The sequence below is a fragment of the Lycium barbarum genome, chromosome 2, assembly GCF_019175385.1.
Source record: "Lycium barbarum isolate Lr01 chromosome 2, ASM1917538v2, whole genome shotgun sequence".
Classification (NCBI taxonomy): domain Eukaryota; kingdom Viridiplantae; phylum Streptophyta; class Magnoliopsida; order Solanales; family Solanaceae; genus Lycium; species Lycium barbarum.
In genome coordinates this window covers 125,538,165-125,557,463 of record NC_083338.1, presented here as the reverse complement: position 1 = coordinate 125,557,463, position 19,299 = coordinate 125,538,165, and the positions used below count along the sequence as shown (strand labels likewise).

Here is a 19,299-nt window from a genome sequence, read left to right as displayed (position 1 = left end):
ATTTTAAATGACATTTGAAGTTTCCTTTTATGCAAGATTATTATATTTGGTACAAGCCTTACTCTAAATAGCATTTTTAAAGTCTTGGCAATATTTATAAGTATTATTTAAATAGCGTCATTATATTCTTTCTTCAAAACCTTAACAACCTTTATAAGTCTTATTTTAAAATAGCCTTTAAAGTTCTTCTTTTATACAAATTATTATATTTTGTAAATCTTATTTTAACTAACATTATTTTCTTTTAAAAAACTTTGGCAATATTTGTAAGTCATTTTTAAAATTAAACACTATATTTAGCCTTAATTAATTAACCTAAGTTTGGCTAGATAACCGCAGTTAACGGATCCTAACCCCTTCCCTTTAGGATAATTAGAACCCTTACCTAAAATCATGCTAATTAAGTAGACCATTAATGAAGATTTAGTTAAGTTTTACCTTAGTTAATAAATTAGGTGTCCTAATTCACCATTAAATTAATTAGGTGGCGACTCCTTAAAATAAATAAATAGGAATCTCCAATATGTTGTACTCTAATTTAACCCGTTTAAAATGGGGTATAATATCACATGCTCCTCACTTGCCCCCTATATAAACAACATGTTGGCATTTGTTTGGCCTAATAACTCAAAACATATTATTTTCATTGTTGAAAAGAGTATCCGCCACTGCTTTCTTAGAGCTTTCAAGATCAAGACTAAATAACTCCAAGGACCAGATCCCAATACTGAAGATGTCTTAAGTCCTAGGTTATTTTAGTCTTTATCTTTTGGTCTAAATATTGTAAATCTGCACTTCGTTTAAGAAGGGCTTTTGTAGATGTTTGGTTTATTAAGCTTTTTATGTAGACACTTAACTATAGTTAGTTATGGTGAGTTGAAGTTCAGCTAGAGGTAGTTGAATTAGTTTGGTTCTTGGCTAGAGTTAGTCAAGTGAGTGCTTGCAATAGAGTTATTGTAAGGGAAGGAATTAGTGGGCAAATTCCTTGGTTGCAAAAGGCCTGTAATCTGAAAGACGTTGCTCAGTTAGTGAAGTTGGAAATCCTACCAGTGTAGGTCGTAGTTTTTAATCCCTTGAGCAAGGAGTTTTCCACGTAAACATCGTGTCTTGTTTACTTTCTGTTTTTTGCTTAAGGGAACTGATAACGTACCTGGTCCCTTATCTGTTTTGGTAGACGCTTAGTTTCTATCACTATTATTAATTTATATAAGCTTCTTAGAGTTAATAATACATAAAAAGTTCAACAATTCACAATTTAAAAAAACACACAAATAAATTAGTATATAAAAGGTGCCGATTACATAGTACAATGAAAACGTACAACTAGTAAAAACAAAATACATAAAAATAACAAACTAAACCGAAAATACATAAAAACAAAATACATAGAAATAATAAACTTAATAAATAAACGGAAAAGAGCCTAAAATACCCTTAAACTATTAAATTTGGTGCAAAAATACCCTTTCATCCACCTTTGGGGTCTAAAATACCCCTGGCGTTAATCTTTGGGGCCTAAAATACCCCTGGCGTTAATCTTTGGGGCCTAAAATACCCTTATTTTTAACGGACCCATTTCAAACCCAATTAACAATTTCATTTATTATGTGGCAGCCTCTTATTGGTTAATAAAATAATTAACTTAAACTAATTAATCCCCCATTTAACCCGATCAAACTAATAAGTCCTACCAGCCCAATTAAATCCCCTTTTGTCCATATCAAAAGAAACCCTTAAACCCATTCAACAAATAAGCCCGACTCTCCAACGGTGCCGATATTTGGGTGGTGATTCAACATATACATGAAACACTAAAAGAAACAGTGTGTTTCTGTTCCATGGTCGTAATTTCAGCTGAAAATGACGTATTTAATTTCCTTTAACAAGAAATCTCATGTAGTCAAATTCTAGTCAAATTCTGTTAAGCCTTCAAGTGTTTCAACGTAAAGGCTTATCAATCTAACTGATCCTTTTTGTGTTGAGTTATTTATTGGTGAATCATGAATGTATGAAGCAATATATATATATAGTAATGTAAAAAAAGAAAATAGAAAAGAATATTACTTTTATAGGGTGGTGTTTGACTAATTCTACTTTGAAAGTTTGAACTAAAATAAAATAGAAACGATGTGTTTCTGTTTCATGGTCTTTTTCTTTCAGTGTTTCATGTATTGGTTGAATTACTATCCAAATGTCAGCACCGATTGAGGGTCGGGCTTATTAGTTAAATGGGTTTGAGGGTTTCTTTTGATATGGATAAAAGGGGATTTAATTGGGCGGTTAGGACTTATTAATTGGATCGGGTTAAATAGGGGATTAATTAGTTTAAGTTAATTATTTTATTAACCAATGAGAAGCTGCCACGTAATAAATGAAATTGTTAATTGAGTTTTGAAATGGGTCCGTTAAAAATAAGGGTGTTGTAGGCCCTAAAGATTAACGCCAAGGGTATTTTAGACCGCAAAGGTTAACACCAGGGGTATTTTAGGCTCCAAAGGTGGATGAAGGGTATTTTTGCACCAAATCTAATAGTTCAAGGGTATTTTAGGCCCTTTTTCGATAAATAAAATACATAGAAATAATAAACAACAAGAAGATAGCACAAATAATCTCCCAAAATTTCAGCTTTTCTTTCAAAGCATTTTTCTCGTGTTGAGTGTCTCTAAGGTTAGCTTTAAAAAAAACTTTATTTTTCTTTGGATTCTTTTAGCAAGAACTCCAAAAAGTCAATTTTTCTTGAGCTTCCATAAGCTTAAACTGCAAGTCAAACTTCACGGTATCTCTAGTGATACGTGAAGTTGCGGCATCTCTATCAACATGAGGCTTTTTAAACTACACCGCCACTGTTTTATCCACGGAAATGCCATCTTCCCATCGAAAATGTTTGCAACCATTCATATCCTCTAAACATTACAAGAAAATCACTTTTTGAAAGTAAAATATTAGATAATGTGAAAAAAATCTAAACCCTAAAAACTTGTAAAAACACTTACTCGACGACCCGGATTATCTTGGGTCCTTGATGTTCTTAACTTACAATAATAACCGCATTCACAAACATCGGATTTTATAGCAAAGTTTGACGTTTTGGAGCTTTGAGATATGATTTTCGGGGGGCTAAAGTATGTTGAAAGAGTGAAAATGGAGGAGATGAAGAGTGACTTGAAAATGGTCAAATGTTAGGGTTTATATTAACCCGTATTGTGCAGGAATTTCCTACGCAAAAGGTACTATGATAACTTTTTTTTAGTGGGTATTTATGTTTAAAATCGCACAAAGTGGGGTTATTTAAGTTGCGGACTCAAGTTAGAATGTCCTTCTGTTTTATATGTTTTACCACTGCACTCAATAATAGCATTTTCTATGTTACAGGATCCTTTTGACGTATACGCGCTAACCCACATCGAACAGGTGTGACATGGAAATTTCGTGCAAATTCTTCAAAATATAATAAAAATCACAAACAAACAAAAAAATGCACGCACTCGCACTATATGCATATACACATTGGCCAAAAGGCCCAATGCCCATAAATTTGTACAAGTAACACAAAAAACACAGGTTATTTTGGATGAGCTGTTAAAAGGAATGAGAACATTTGCAGTTATTTTATAAAAGAATGCATGTCATTCTCTCAATGACATTCTGCTTATTAGTAAAGTAGAAGCATGTAATCTTGCTTTGCTTTTTAGTGTATATATTGGTGAAGAAATGGAATTTCTTCTTTTACTGGAGTTGTCCTTTGCATATTATTGGCCAACTTTGGCAATACTCATTACTCACTAAGGTAGTAAGTGGCGCAGTACCAAAACTGAACAAAGCAATGAAAAGAAAATTTAGTGCTGCAAAGTAAAAAAAAAAAAAAAAAGACGAGGAGAACAAAGTTATTGCTTTGTCTGTCTGTAAGCATAGAGCTTATTCAGTCGTACACCTGGAAAGACCACATTACTTTCACTCCAGTATTCTGAGTAGTACTATTATTCTGCTGTTGATAAATTTAGGGTTTGATTGGTTTATCGCACATAAATACTTAGTCACATAGGTGTTTATATCAAATTATATAAATTTAATACAGTTGAATAACTTAATGAGGTGAGATGCATATTAATTAATCAGTGTTTAAGTGTTCTACTTACAAACACTATATAAGTCATGCATTTTGTTTGGTGTAAACATAGAATGGGGTAAGTTTTTACCCTCGTTAACAAAAAGATTTAGAATAAAATTTTGTAATAATACAATTCTTGGTTGGTTGGAAACAAAATAGCAACATAGCTTAGTACAATATTTAGTTAGTTTCTTTAAATTCTATTTTGCTTATATCCACATAATTCAGGCGAGAAACTACGTATTAATTATTTCATGCAGGATAAAATGTGAATATAATTAATTATTCCACGCATGATAGAATGTGAAAATAAGAATATTAATATATTAACAATACATGAATAGCTAGAACTATAAGAGTAACTAAAGACAGGTTATTCGCACAAACGCCCTATTTCGAGGTGGTCTTAAATATTTGCCCCTCAAATTTGTAGTCCATAATTCTTGCCCTTCAACACTTTAATTTGGCGTGTCTTAAATTAAATTTTGGCCGGCATAGTTAGTTTTTAGCTTTGGCATATGTATCATAACATCCCACAAATTATGCCGAACAAGACAAATCTTTCAACATTCAACATAATCTGAAAAAAAGCATAAGTTTAGATTTTTCTCGGCATATATAGTTAGCGTTTAGCCTTTGACATACGTATCATCACATTCACACAAGTTATGGGGAAAAGGCAGAACTTTCAACACACAACATAGTCTGAAAAATACTACATAACTTATGCCGCATAACTTAATTCCTACAAAACTTGTGTCGAGCAAGGCAAAAGTTTAGTTTCCGAAGATAAAAATGTCTCAAAATTTATGTCGATCGAAGCATATCTAAATATTTTCATTAAATAAGTAGCTCAGAAGAAAGTTAAAGACCACATATATGAGGGACACAAATTAAAACCAGCCCGTATGAAGGGAAATCCGTGCAAAAATTTGATTAAAGACAGATAAAAAGCCTTAATGTAAGCAATCCTGACATAATAATTTTTTGGGCAATTTGCATGATTGCCTTCAAAGGCCCTGGTCTTTAATTTTCCCCCTCAAATTGCTGATATCCCGAGGCTCTGGGTTCAAACTCACGCTCAGTAAAAAAAAAAAAAAGGCATAAGTTCATATGAAACTATGCCTATTCGATATGTAGTTACACAGAAACTATGCCTATTCGCTATGTAGTTACATAGAACCTATGCCTATAGGCATATATAGTTTCGAAATTAAGGCAGAACTTCATTTCCATGAACCTTTGCCGGACAAGGCATAAGTTCTATTTAACTTCGCCCCAATAGGCATAGGCCTTGCGAAATTATTATTATTTTCGACTCTGATGGGGATCGAACCCAGAATCTTTCGTGCGAAAAGGATACTTTAGCCCACAAATTTTCATTACATGAGAACTAGGGGCAAAAATTAAAGACCAGCGAATTGAGGGACAAAAATTAAAGACCAGTAATCCACGTAATTTTTTCATTAAGCTCTCCCTTCGGTATAAATCCGTACATAATTTTTTTTGTGCGGACCAGACGACCTTTTGGTGCTGTATCTAAGAAGATTATTTCGTTTTAGATGAGGATAAATTCCTAGATCTTGCTTTTAATTATTGTGTACGACGAATTACTATCACAGTGAAAATTGTGACTAGACAGCTATACCATATACTACTACCACGAAGTAGATTGCTGAGCCGTTTTGCTACTTACTACTTAGATACTACTAAAAGACAGGCAAAATCGACGGACTGTGTTAGTTTTTCAGTGAAAACCGACGGAAAATCGACGCAACACGGTTCGTCGTTTTACGTTACGCCAGAGTCTGTCGGTTATGTTAAAAAAAAACCGACGGATTCCATCATTTTTTTTTTTTTTGAAAATAAAATAATGAAATGCAACAACTTGGAATCGAACCCGGGTATGTTCCTTAGCATTAAAGGGCTCTATCACTAGACCACTCATGTTTACATTGATTTAATTTATACTGTTTTTTCACTCTAATCTGTTGATTTTTTATTAAAAAAAAAAAAACCAATGCACTATTTTTCGCTCGAAAAATAACCGACGCAGTCCGTTAATTTTCTTAAAAAAATAAAATTTAAAAAAATTATTGAAAAACCGACGGATTGCCAGTTTTTTAGTAGTGAGAATACCAGGTAATTACTCTCGAGATATAAATATGCTATGATCAAAAGCTTTCTGTTCCTACCCTAACGTTGTTCAAGGGAATACTTATATCGAAGTCCTTTAATTTGTCGTTGCATGCTTTGATAAAAAACAAGAAGTTTAGACCATTAATTACATGTAACTGTTGGGCAATTTGACTCATTAAATTAACACGTTCCGTTTGGGAAGTGGCACAAAACGTAACGGGTCCTGCCTATCAGTTACATTTGGTTTCGAGGCTTAGATAGTGGAATAAATTGGATAAGGGTTTTTATAATTAACTAGTATCGAGAATCTGCTGGTCCTGAGTAATTTGGACTCTACCCATATAGAAAGTCCACTAGGGTTGGGGGGTGGGGAGGGGGCGTGGGGATGGGTAGTGATTCTACTAAAGAGAATTTTATTCGCAAGTTTCGAATCTCAAACCGTTAATTAAGGATTAAAAAAGTCTATATCATTCCATCACATCCTTTAATGCTAAGCGAATAGGTGGGGGGGGGGGGGGGGTCACGTGAGAGAAATAGACCCGAGAAAGTATTAACCTACATCTTGTTTTTACGTCATAAGTGAAACACATACAAATTAAACTACGTTCTAAGTGATTAGTTTTTATATAAAAAACAAGTATCATCATCTACAGATTTCGTGTAAGTAAAGGTGTCAACCGGTTCATTGTAACCGGTTTTAACCGGTAACCGGACCGGTTAAACCAGAACCGGAACCGGTATAACCGGTTAACCGGTTCCGGTTAACCGGATATTAGTTTACCGGTCCGGTTCCAAATTTTTTTTAACCGGAACCGGACCGGTTAAACCGGTTAAAATTAAAAAAAAAAAAAAAAAAAAAAAGGAAAGAGCCGTTGGGCCTCGGTAATGGACCGTTGGCAACGGTCCATTTGCAAAAATGGTCGTTGCCAAACGGTCATTTTCTTAATTTTTGGCCCCCAATTTTTTTTTTTAACACTTTAACCCCTCCCCCACCCCTATATAAACCCTTCTTCATTTTCATTTCAATTCACTCTTCTTCATCTTTCTCTCAAATCTCAATCTCTCAATTATAGTTACTTTGCAATAATTAGCCACAAAGTCTTATTATAGTTTCAACTTTCAATTATTAATTTTACAATTATAATATTGTTGGTGAAGTTGGTGATTTTGCAACAATCCGAAGTAGCTTTGGTGGATTTGCAATTCTAGCCGCCTTCGCTTTGTTGGAAATTAATCCGGCAATTTGGTACCTTCGTTCCAACTCTATCTTTAATTTTCGCAATTTAATTCTAGCAATTTATTTTTTGAAATTTAATTTACGCAATTTAATTCTAGCAATTTATTTTTTGAAATTTAATTTACGCAATTTAATTCTAGCAAATTTAATTTGTTGTAATTTATTTTCTTGTGATTTATTTGATTGTGATTTTAATTATTTCTATTTAATAATGTCAAAGAGATTAAGACGTGGTGCCGGTAGTAGTAGTCGTACTGTTAGGGGTGCGCTTAATGAGGAAACATTTGTGGAAGAAACACCTAATTTAGGTATTGATGTTGGTGGAAATAATCCACTTTTAGGTCATGAGGCAATGCAACAACATTTTACCGACACTTTTAATGAAGACTTAGATGATGATGATGATGAAACACAACCCCCGAAAATCCCATAGGAGATACAGGTCCTGCACAATCACATACACAAGACAAACCGCCTAGAACTCGTAAGCCAACAGCTAAAGTTTGGAAATTTATGACTAAGGATAGGGAAAACCAATCAGTTACATGTACCCTATGTGGACAAGTATTTAGTTTTAAGCAAGGAACTGGTAAGGATGGTGGAACGGGTACACTAAATGCTCATATGAGAACCAAACATATGGATATTTGGGGAGAACAAACGGGTTCAAATGTGGGGGGGATTCAAATGACGATAGACCCACGAACCGGTAGAAATTTTAAGTATGACAAGAAAAAAGAACGCGTAGAAATAGCTAAAATGGTAGCTTATGATTGTTTACCATTTTCCTTTCCCTCGGGTTTGGGGTTTGTTACTTACATTCAACGTTGTTATAACCCATTATTTGAGGGTATTCCTAGAAGTACTTGTAGAGCCGATGTTATAGATTTATTTAAAAAAATATAGATTTTATTTGCGCCATGTATTTAATTCTTTAAATTGTAATGTTTGTCTTACCGCTGATTTGGGTCTTAGTATTAACCATTTAGATTTTTTTGCTATTACATGTCATTGGGTTGATGACAACTGGGTTATGCAAAAAAGAATTATAGCTTTTTTATACGACGAAGGAAAAGGTCGTCACGATGGAAAAATTTTAGCCGATTCAATGTCTACTATAATGAGATTTTTTAACATTTATAGAAAAACACTTTGTATTGCTTTAGATAATGCTTCTAATAATACAAAGGCAATTGGTCTTTTAAAAAGAGAAATAAACCCTCCTCTAAGAAATATTTTTCATGTAAGATGTAGTTGTCACATTTTAAATTTAATTGTTAAAGATGGTCTTATGCATTTTGATGATTCTGTTCAAAAAGTTAGAAATGCTGTTGCGTTTCTTTTTTGTAATGCTAATAGGGGAAGAATTAGAGATTTTAAGAATGCTTGTGTGGAAAATAACCTTAGACCTAGGAAAATTCAAGTAGAAATTGAGACTAGGTGGAACTACACTTACATTATGCTACAACAAGCATATGAGTATAAGATTCTCATACAACAAGTTCACAACAAGTATAATATTGATAGTGAGGATTGGTTAACTTTTAGGCATTGGGAAGATATTAAAGAATGTATTGAACTCTTAGAAATTTTTTATAATGCAACTCTTGCTTTTTCTAGACAATTCTATCCCATGGTAACCGAAATTTTAGCCTACTTAGCGGAAATAGCTAGAGTTTTACAAGAGTATAAATATAAACCCGATTATCAAGTGGCTATTTTTGAAATGATAATCAAATTTAAGAAGTATTTTTTTCCCATCCCAACTTTATTTATATTGGGTTCCCTTTTAAATCCTTGTTTAAAAGTGTCTTATACTAAAAATTTGGTTAGTCAAATTTATACATTTTTAGAAATTGAAGAGGGAGTTCAACCATCTTTAGCTGAAGTCGATCTCGCTATTGATGATGAGTTTAGAAAAGTTTTTACTCATTATTCTAGTTTGGAAGAACGTGCTACACCCGTTGCTCCACGCCCTACTACTTCTCAGAGTAGCAAAAAGGGCTTGTCGGGTTTAAAAGTTTTACATTCACAACCAACTTCTTCTTCTACTGCAAACTTTGATGAATTTAACTTTTATTTGATGCAGCCAAATGTGGATATCAAGGATGACTTGGACGTCTTAGCATGGTGGAAGAAGTACAAGGCAAGCTATCCGGTACTTTCAAGAATGGCTCGAGATATCCTTACGGTTCAAGTATCAACCGTGGCTTCGGAGAGCGCATTTAGCCAAGGAAGACAACAAATTGGAGACCATAGACATTCATTATCCGGCTTTAGCTTGCAAGTACTAGTGTGCATTCGAGATTGGATTAGATCGAAGCGACGCAACCAAAACTCAGAAGTGGAGCAAGGCGAAGAGGAAGAAATTGAAGATTTGATAGCTAGTGGACCGGACCAAATGGAAGACTTTGAAGATATTTCCATGACCGAATATGATGTGGGGGAAATTAACGAAATGGTTCAAAATTGGTGATTTTATTATTCTACTATTTTTGTATAACTCATGTATTATTTGCAAGTTAAAAAAAAATACAACTTGCAAATAAATGTTATCCAAGAATGAATAAAATATATGGCTCATTGAGCTTTCTTCTATTTACTTGTGTTCATATTTTTACTTTTATTAAGTTAGGAATATAAGTATATATAGTATATAAGTAAGTATATATAGTATATATAGTATATAAGTAAGTATATATAGTATATAGTACATATATATACAAGTATATATAGTATATATAGTATATAAGTAAGTGTATATAGTATATAAGTAAGTATATATAGTATATAGTACATATATATAAGTATATATAGTATATATACTATATATATTAAGTTATACACATATATAGTATATAAGTATATATATTATATAAATATATATAGTATATATATTAAGTATATATTGTATATATAGTAGATATGTATATATAGTATATATATTAAGTTATACCTATATATAGATATTAAGCTATACCTTATATTAAGTTATATATATGTGTACGAAAAGCACTATTCTGTATTGCTGACTTGCTGTTAGTCAGTAAATATTTAAACTTTAATTATAAAGTTGTATAACATATGTAAATATAACTACAATATACAAATAAATACTATAATATATATATATATAATACAAAAAACAAAAAAAAATATTTTAACCAATCCAAACCGGACCGGTTCCGGTTTGGACTTTAAAACCGGTTAACCGGAACCGGTTAGGCGGTTCCGGTTTTGGAACCGGAACCGGCCGGTTTCCTAACCGGTTCCCGGTCCGGTTCCCGGTCCGGTTCCGGTTGGAACCGGTTGACAGGCCTAGGTGTAAGTGGGACAAGCTTTTTTTCTGTCGGCTCTTTTGTATCCTCGACACCTAAAGGGCTGGGTTGTAACTCGATCGATAAATCTTCATTCCATGTCGAGAAAAGACAAATGTTTAGGTTATAATATATAAATTCCTTTTTAAATGAATTCAAAAGTTAAAAGCTTGATTTAAATCTTTGCTATACTCAAACCCCAAAACAAAATAAGTACAGTAAATGATTCTGAAATTTCATTTGTTCCTGTAGATAACAAAGTCAATGATTTGTAGGGTTTTCTTAGCATCCATTAATTATACCAAAAAGATGACTAAAGTTAAAATTCTTATTGCAATCATTTGCTTTCGCATGGATTTGATGGTAGCATTTATTCGATTACTTTGAATCTCATTCCCTTATAAATTTTATTTGAACCTAGATTACTTCATTAGCGGTAATCTTTAAAGCCTTGAACAGTTCAAAAAAGGATAAACTATTTGTTGTGTTTTCGAACATTTAGCCTTTTGAAACAGTAATATAGTACCCTTTTAGAGATAATAAATATTAGGTTATTCTTTAAAATATTCCATTTAAAAGGCATTATATAAGTGCTTTTACCTTTTCATGTTTCGTAATTCTTGAAGTCATCTCAAAAAATAAAAGTTTACGAAAAAATAAGAATCAGGAAACAGTTACATTGTTCAAAGATTATTCTGTATCTATTCCGCTAGTCATCAATACAATCATAGTGTACACACTATTCTAAGAGCAAGAGTATTTTCTCTTATTAGAAGGAAAAAGACACGTTAGAAAGACAAAAAGAGACCTATTTAAACAAATTAACTCTTGTTTAAATGATACATCTATATTTCAATAAAGTGTGTCTTTTTTTCTCCTTTTATCTTATTTGAATTCCTTTGATTGACCCACATAATTGACCTATATTATTATTTTTTTAAGAAAAGAAACAAAAAGAAAATGAAGTCATCCCCACAAAGAAATAAATAATCTAATTAAAGTAAAACAAAACAGTATCGAGTATCGTCCACGATTATTTCATGAGCTATTCTTTTTCATATTTCAAAGTAATTTAACTTTACGCGTATCACTAATAATCCTCGTATGTTTTGTGATATCTATCGTCTACTGAGTAGACTCTTACTCCCACATCTAAAAGCAACCCCTCTAAGGTGATAGTCGAACACTTGTGCTTTAAAACAGCATGCACTAGGACCATTTTAAGTAAATAATTTTTTTTATTATTTCTTAAAATGTTCATTTAAAACACATGGTAAACAACTTCAAAATCAAATCTGTTTAAGCTTTAGTGGACATAGTTACTCCACATCTGTATGGTTATACTAGTTGAAGTGGCAAATATCTGATAAAACAATTAAGGTGTGTATAAGATAATTAACTTGATAAGATAATCCAAAGAAAAACAGAATGACAGTCTCTCTTGCTTAGCTTTAGTAGATAGAGTGACTTCATATCTATAAGGTTGTACTGTAGTTAAAGTAGCAAACATCTGATATAATAGTTGAAATACCACGTATACTACTTGATCACGATAGTTGTAAAAAGAAAGAATGGCACATTGTTAGAGAACTGGAAATAGCACTATCCAAAGAGCCTTTAAAGTGATACTTTTTTGAGGACCTATATTGAGTTGTCTGTTTCATATTTTGCAAATGCCCCCACACACCAATAAACACTAAATCTTGTGATCTTTCTCCATCCTCTACTTTCTCCTATAAATGGCACCTGTTATGGGATCCGACTTCTTATTCTCTCTAACAGACATACAAATAGGAAAAATAGATTAAGATTTTGTAGATAAGCACGCTCAACAGTATCCTCCTCCTTATGTTATGTGTAATGGCTTTATGCCTTCTTCACTTCATGAACTTCAGATATTTTTTTGATATTTGAGATTTTCAATCATATTTGTATATTATTCTGCTTTAACTTTTGAGCTTAAGTGGAACATCCTGTTTAGTGATTCACTAATAGTGAAGAGTCATATAGTAAAAAATAAATGGAGGAAGATGATTAGTGAAAATTCATATAATCATTTCATCTTGCTTGACATATTAGCATAGAGGATCCTAATTTTGACTTTTTACTGTGACTTCGGTCTAAAAAAGAACAAGAATATATATTCATACACATCTTTGTTAGTTTTTGTTAGATGATGTAGAAATATTCATAGAATCAGAGTAAGAAACGAAATTTGCATTTGAAAGGAAATACAAGCAGATAAACTACTTTTTCCCTTACGAGAAATCAGGCTCAACCCAAAATTACGGTGAACTCAACACTTTTTGAGAAGATTGATTCATATAAAGTCATAATATGAAAATATATATATCAATTAAAAACTGTCTATATTGTTTAGTTCAAAAGAAACACCTCTGATACGTACTCATTGGACCTACATTCTAAATAAATTACTAGAGAAACTAACCTTCAAATAAAAAAATCGACCCAAGACAAGATTTTCTCCAATCAAAGTATTAAAAAACTCTTATAGGTACTAATTAGTCTGTTGTTCTACCCTTACTCCCTATTAAGCAACATTATTGGTCTCAATAGCTAAGCAAATTAAGTATTCAATAGTATTCAATTAAATAAAACGAAATCATTAAAGTAAAAGCTGACTATAAGGGCACCAAAATATAAGAAAACACGCTACATAAAATATGAACCACTTGTATGGGCGAGCAACTCAAAGCAAAATGTAATTGTATTAGAACCTGAAATTATGGAACATTTTTTGTATGGGACACCATGATATTCCCTTTGCTTTTTTTTTTTTTTATCCCCTTCACAAACCCATGCCTTGAAGAAAAGCAACTAAACAACAACAAGAGAGTCCCTCCTAAAAAAGAAAAAAACTCCTCCAAATAATATTCCAAACTCATTGAATTTGTTTCCTTACATTTCTTTATGGAACATCATCAAACTTGTCCTTGTCATTAACCCATAAGGACACTTTCTTCATCATCATCACTAGTGTCATCTCTATGTCCCGTCATCTCCAAGTTGGTCAGCCTCTTTGCTTTCAATGCCTCACCTTCCCAATCTGTGCAACAATGCACAGCATAAAGAATTGAGATAGCACACGCTGCTTGAGCCGATAAGAGACCGTACCATAGACCACTGAACCCAACTTTTAGCCAGAATGCCAACCCTACCGCCACCGGAGTCCCCACGAAGTAAAACGAGCCAAGGTTGATCCGGGCGCCTATAACTGGTCTAGCCGTTCCTCGGAGTATCCCACAACCGGTTGTCTGTGGACAGTTTCCGAGCTCACATAAACCTATTATTGGTAAAACTGATGCAACAAGTGCTTGAAGCATCTCGTCTTTTGTAAATAAGCCTCCCCATTTGTTCCTGAAGATCACTGTCCATATAACATTGATAAATCCAATCACAAATGCACAAGCTAATGCAACTACTGCAGCTAACTTGGCTTTGTATGGTCTCCCAGCTCCTAACTCGTTCCCGACCTGAATTTGAAATTAAATTATTAGAACATTACAATAATAATCGCACTTTCCCTTTTTAACGAAATGGTAACTCCGCAACATCCAAGGGGTATGAGAAAATGGTATAACATTAAAGTTGGGAGATGTCAAAACATTAAGATGGTAGTAAAATCCCAACCATATAAAATATGCAAAGAGATACAAATATCTAGGCATGAAATCTTTGGTCAACTCTAGTTGGTTAAATGGCTGTGTCATATATTAGGCAATCGATAGGGAAGTTAGAAGAAGTAACGGGCCGTAGATGGTGGCTCCTAGCACGATTTCTGTAACCATTCACTGAATCGGATGGATAGGGATGTATATAAAGTATGATGTGATCAAGTAACTGACAAAAAGCATACAATCTTTAGGAAGATTATGTGATGCCAGACAAGAAAAAATTGTCTGTTTTTCTCCGGTTTATGTTAGTTAAAATAGGAGCCTCTCCCTTTTGTATGTTAGTTACTATATGCAAACAAGAACCAATATTTCCATAACAACAGTCTCATGTATATAATTGATGAAAAAGCTAACAGGAGGAAATCGAGTTCATACATCACACAGAATCAAGCAATGTCACCGTGCCTAGCAAAAGATGGTTCTAATCCAAGATCACATACAGTGCAACTCCCAAGGGCCAAATCTTAAAAAGGATAGCAAACTTAAGTTCATTGTGGGGTTCCTTACATGTCAATATGCACAAATGTCGCCACATTTCACTCCCTTTTAGGATCTCTTATCACCAAACACCCCAAAATAAATGTTCTACTACAGTAAAATCAACTATACAAACCAAAAGATGAGCAGTCACTTGATATAATGAGTGGCAAAAGTATAAATGGCCCAACTGTTCTCCACTTCTAAAGTACTTGCTTAATCATTAAAAAGGGTTTAGGAGAATTAACCAATAAGCATTTGTAATGTATTTGAGTCAAAGAGGTCAAGTCATGCAGCAAATTAAAGCAAGTTGTTCCCTAAACCACTCATCCTAGGTAATAATCAGACTCGAATCTTTTCGCAATTAAGTATGTCAATTCACAACATTATTCACAAGCACCAATATGTTATAAGATGTCAATTCACAACATTACTCACAGGCACCAATATGTTATAAGGATCAACCAGACAAGTTACAAAGTATTGAAACATATCCATTCATTAATATTTCTCAGCAACCATTACAAAGACCATTACGAACTAATCATCACTTTGTTTATGCTAGAATAAATAATTGCAATAGCAGGAATATGGCTATGTCATCCATCCATAAGTTAAGGCACACGAACGGGGATTTTTCCTTGGTGGGTCTGATTCGCGAGAGCTCAGCAGATTTCATGACTAGACAGTTGGTTTGTCACAAAATTGCATAATAACTGACTCCCTTTTCATCTCATGGCAGACAGATAATTGACTTAGTTGAGTCAGACTCCCAAGAGAAGTGGTCCAGGGTCAGTCATTAGGATAACTACTCCCTAATTTTTCACAGCATAACATGAACTGGAAGGATCATAGAAGAAAGAGGTTTTCTAGCTCCATACAATGCACTTTCTTTTTTAGTCTTTTAATGCACCTTTCTATGTCTAAAACTATTTCCTCAATGACATGCTAGGCGTAACCACAAGTTCTAAGAGTTCACGATATGCGCCAAAAGTTAAACTCCATGTTAAATCAAATACCATCAAATAAGATAAAAGGGAAGGAGCATGAGTTATATTTCAAACATTGGCTTTCTCCAGGAAGCAGTACCATAAACAAACTGTAGTATTAAAATAGAAGTTCTTATCATGTTAGCATTAAGGGGTCGTTATTAGCTTTGATATTATTTAAATCCATCAAATAGTATTAAGTACTATTCATATTCTAATACACCCTATTCATTTAATACAAAAAGCCAAATAGTTGATAAAAAACAATGCCAGCATAACTAATACACCGTATTCCGTACCATTCTTATACACGCTACCAAACGACCCCAAAGCGTGCTTCCTATGCTACACATAACTAAAGCAATCACAGTTTCAGCAAAAAAAAGGTGATGGGAAACTTACCCTGGCAGATACACAGCCAGCCAAGGCCATAGGAACAGTGTACATAAGGCTAGTCGTCTGTATCATAATCCCAGTGGCAGCAACAGCAAGCCTTGGATTAGGCAAATATCCAGCCAGAACAGTCACAATCTCATACCACCACCACTCCAAACAAATCCCTATACAACTAGGAACTGCCAACTTCAACAGTGGGCCCAACCCACCACAAATCCCTCCAATCCCGGCAGTCCATCTCCACTCCCACCTCCCATAAACATACACATACCCCATCATCAACACCATCATATGCAGATTAGTCAGTACTGAAGCAATAGCAACTCCTGGTACCCCTAACCCCATCACCACCACCAAAAAATAATTCAAAGGCACATGAAATAGCACTGCCACAAAAGTACACCACATCTGAGGCTTAGTCACCCCTTGTGACCTTAAATAAACCCTTAATGGCTGTAACAAAGTGTTTGTTGCAAGATCAGGTAGTGAATAAATACAGTAAGTTGCAGCCATTGCTGTTATTTCTTTGTCTTGACACATGAAAAGCATGATTGACTCAAGGTTGACCCATAGAACACTTATAGGAATAATGGCCAACAAAAGTATGCAAATCATACGTTGTAGAGATAGTGAGAGCAAGTCCCAGTTTTTGCTACCATAAGCTTGGCTACAAACAGGTTCAAGACCTGAAGCAAGACCAACAAGAACAGAGTAACCAGTTATGTTTGTAAACCCAATGGATAGTGCTCCACCAGCAAGTTCTAAACTTCCAAGCCTGCCTAAAAATAGAACAGATACAACTGCTCTAACATAGACTAAGCAGTTCATTGTTGTTATTGGTAAAGCCATTCCCCACAGCTCCTTCAATTCCTCCACCACCTTTTTTCCAAGAATCAAAATGCAAGTTTAGCACAACAAGACTAGACATATATAAACAAATAAAATAAAATTGTAATTAAAAGAAGTAAACCTGTGAAGGAGTAGGGAATTTGTGGGAGAAAAAATCAGGGTCTTTCTCAGCCATTGATGAAGCCTGAGAAATGAATAGTCAAGAAAACTCCTTAGAATAGCATGCACTGTCTGTAAACCACACAAAAAAAAGAAAGATGAACATCATTCAAGATTTCAACTTTTTGTTTCTATATATACTTCTCTTCCTTCATAAATAGCTGGAAAAAAAACCCCACCTTTTAGTTACCCTATACTATCAGTTTCCCAAGCCAAAACAGGTTCTTGGTAGATACAAGATCACTTTAAACTGTAACGCAAAAACAAATAAGTAACAAAGAAAGATGAAGAATACACAAGTTTGCTTCTTTTTCTTTCTTTATAAATAAAGCAAAAAAAAAAAAAAAAAAAAAACACCTTATGTTATACCACTGTGCATCGGTTTCTGAAACGAAAATGGTTTGAATTTTCAAGATTTTCACAGAGAAAAGAGGAAATAAAATCGATGGGTTTCTATAGGGTGGTGAAATGTTGTGTGTATTTATAATGGAAATGGATAAATGTTTTTGCTTTTTTTTTTTTGTGTTTTATTTATAGTATTATGATACGCATGTAGGTTTTTGGCTAGGATATAGTAGAAAGTATGTAATGGTAATGGCGGCGACTGTGACGAAAGACTTTGAGAAGACACATGAGAAAAGGAAAGTACTCTCTGCACTCTATATATTTGGGGGAGTGATAGGGACCTTCAACGTATACATATACATATACATATAAAATATAATGAGATTTTTGAGCTTCCTTTCTTTACAACTTTCGCTAATGCTGCTCCACTACTACTTTTTTACAGTTTTATTTCATTGACAGGTGTATTATGTTGTGTGTGTGTAAAGGGCGAGATAGAGGAACTCGGGAAAGGAAAGGTCCACCAAGTTCAGGTTTGAGGGAATGGGGCTGGGGGTTGGTGCTGACGCTTAGGAAAGTTTTTTTAAAAAAAAATTATTTTTTGTATTTTTCATATTTATATCAGTTTTGAGTTTGATTAATTCAAATTCTTCATGTGTAAGATTTATTAAAAAAAAAAAAGCAAGTCTTTCTCCGTTTTCGTAACTCAAATTCAAAGTTTGAATGATAAAGAAGAATTTTTTTTTCCATTTTGTTAGCAGGAGCGGCTCAACAGTATTTGTGGCCTAAAGCCAACATTCGATGAGAGGCCTTAAACAATATAGTCGAATTCATATTTTCTAGTTTGACATATTTAAATTCTAATAAATTATTAAGAAGATAATCTATACTAGGAAGTAAAACTAATTGAAACAACAAATATTAGATAAAAATAACACTTGAAAATTTAGACTAAGAGAATCTGATTTAAAAAAAAAACAATGGTTTGATTCCAAAATATCTTTTGGCTGCTCAATAACTCCTCTTTGAAACAAAAGAAGAAAACATAAAAGAATGCAATATATTTTGTCAAAAATACTCTTAACCTATGATTATTCAGAGAATAATAATATATATTAGATTGGAATTCATAAAAGCAAGAAAGAGAATATACGAGTGTATAAATGTTATATAAGAGATTGACATTCTGGTCAAGTCAAGAAAGAGCATAGTATAAAAATGTATTTTATCTGTTCACTTTTACTTGTCCACTATGAATTTTGCACAAAGAAATCATAAATGAAGTGCATATTTTACCAAGATACTCATATTAATTTGTATATAATCTTAATGGACTTGAAAAATGATTTGAAATGAGTAATTAACAATAAGGGTATAACAGGAAAAATAAATTAGTTTTATCTAAATAAGAGAAAATGGACAAGTAAAAGTGAAAATCTATTTTTGATATTCATTTTAAAAATTATGCTTTTCTACTTAAAAGTACTCATTATTTTTAAAAAAAAAATTATATTAATTAATTAACCTAGTATTGGCAAAAAAGATGGGGCCCCCCAAATTTGGGGGCTTAAGCTTTAGTTGCTTGACC

At 33.3% G+C, this 19,299-nt stretch overlaps 1 protein-coding gene across 9 annotated transcripts; it reads right to left on the bottom strand.

Moving 5' to 3' along the window:
- Positions 1–13,511: 13,511 nt before the first annotated feature.
- On the bottom strand, positions 13,512–18,045 carry LOC132627102 (protein DETOXIFICATION 54). 9 transcript variants are annotated; one of them, XM_060342209.1, is made up of 5 exons: positions 17,724–18,045; positions 17,546–17,616; positions 17,329–17,391; positions 16,365–17,237; positions 13,512–14,295 (listed from the first exon to the last, which is right to left on the bottom strand). In XM_060342209.1, exons 3-5 carry the CDS (start codon positions 17,380–17,382, stop codon positions 13,762–13,764), a joined length of 1,461 nt encoding a protein of 486 aa, XP_060198192.1. In that variant the 5' UTR covers positions 17,383–17,391; positions 17,546–17,616; positions 17,724–18,045; the 3' UTR covers positions 13,512–13,761. The 9 variants fall into 9 exon arrangements, with proteins under 9 accessions (XP_060198192.1, XP_060198195.1, XP_060198188.1 ...); XM_060342212.1 differs by having other exon boundaries at positions 17,736–18,045; XM_060342205.1 differs by having other exon boundaries at positions 17,329–17,438; positions 17,724–18,044.
- Between the last annotated feature and the right edge of the window lie 1,254 nt (positions 18,046–19,299).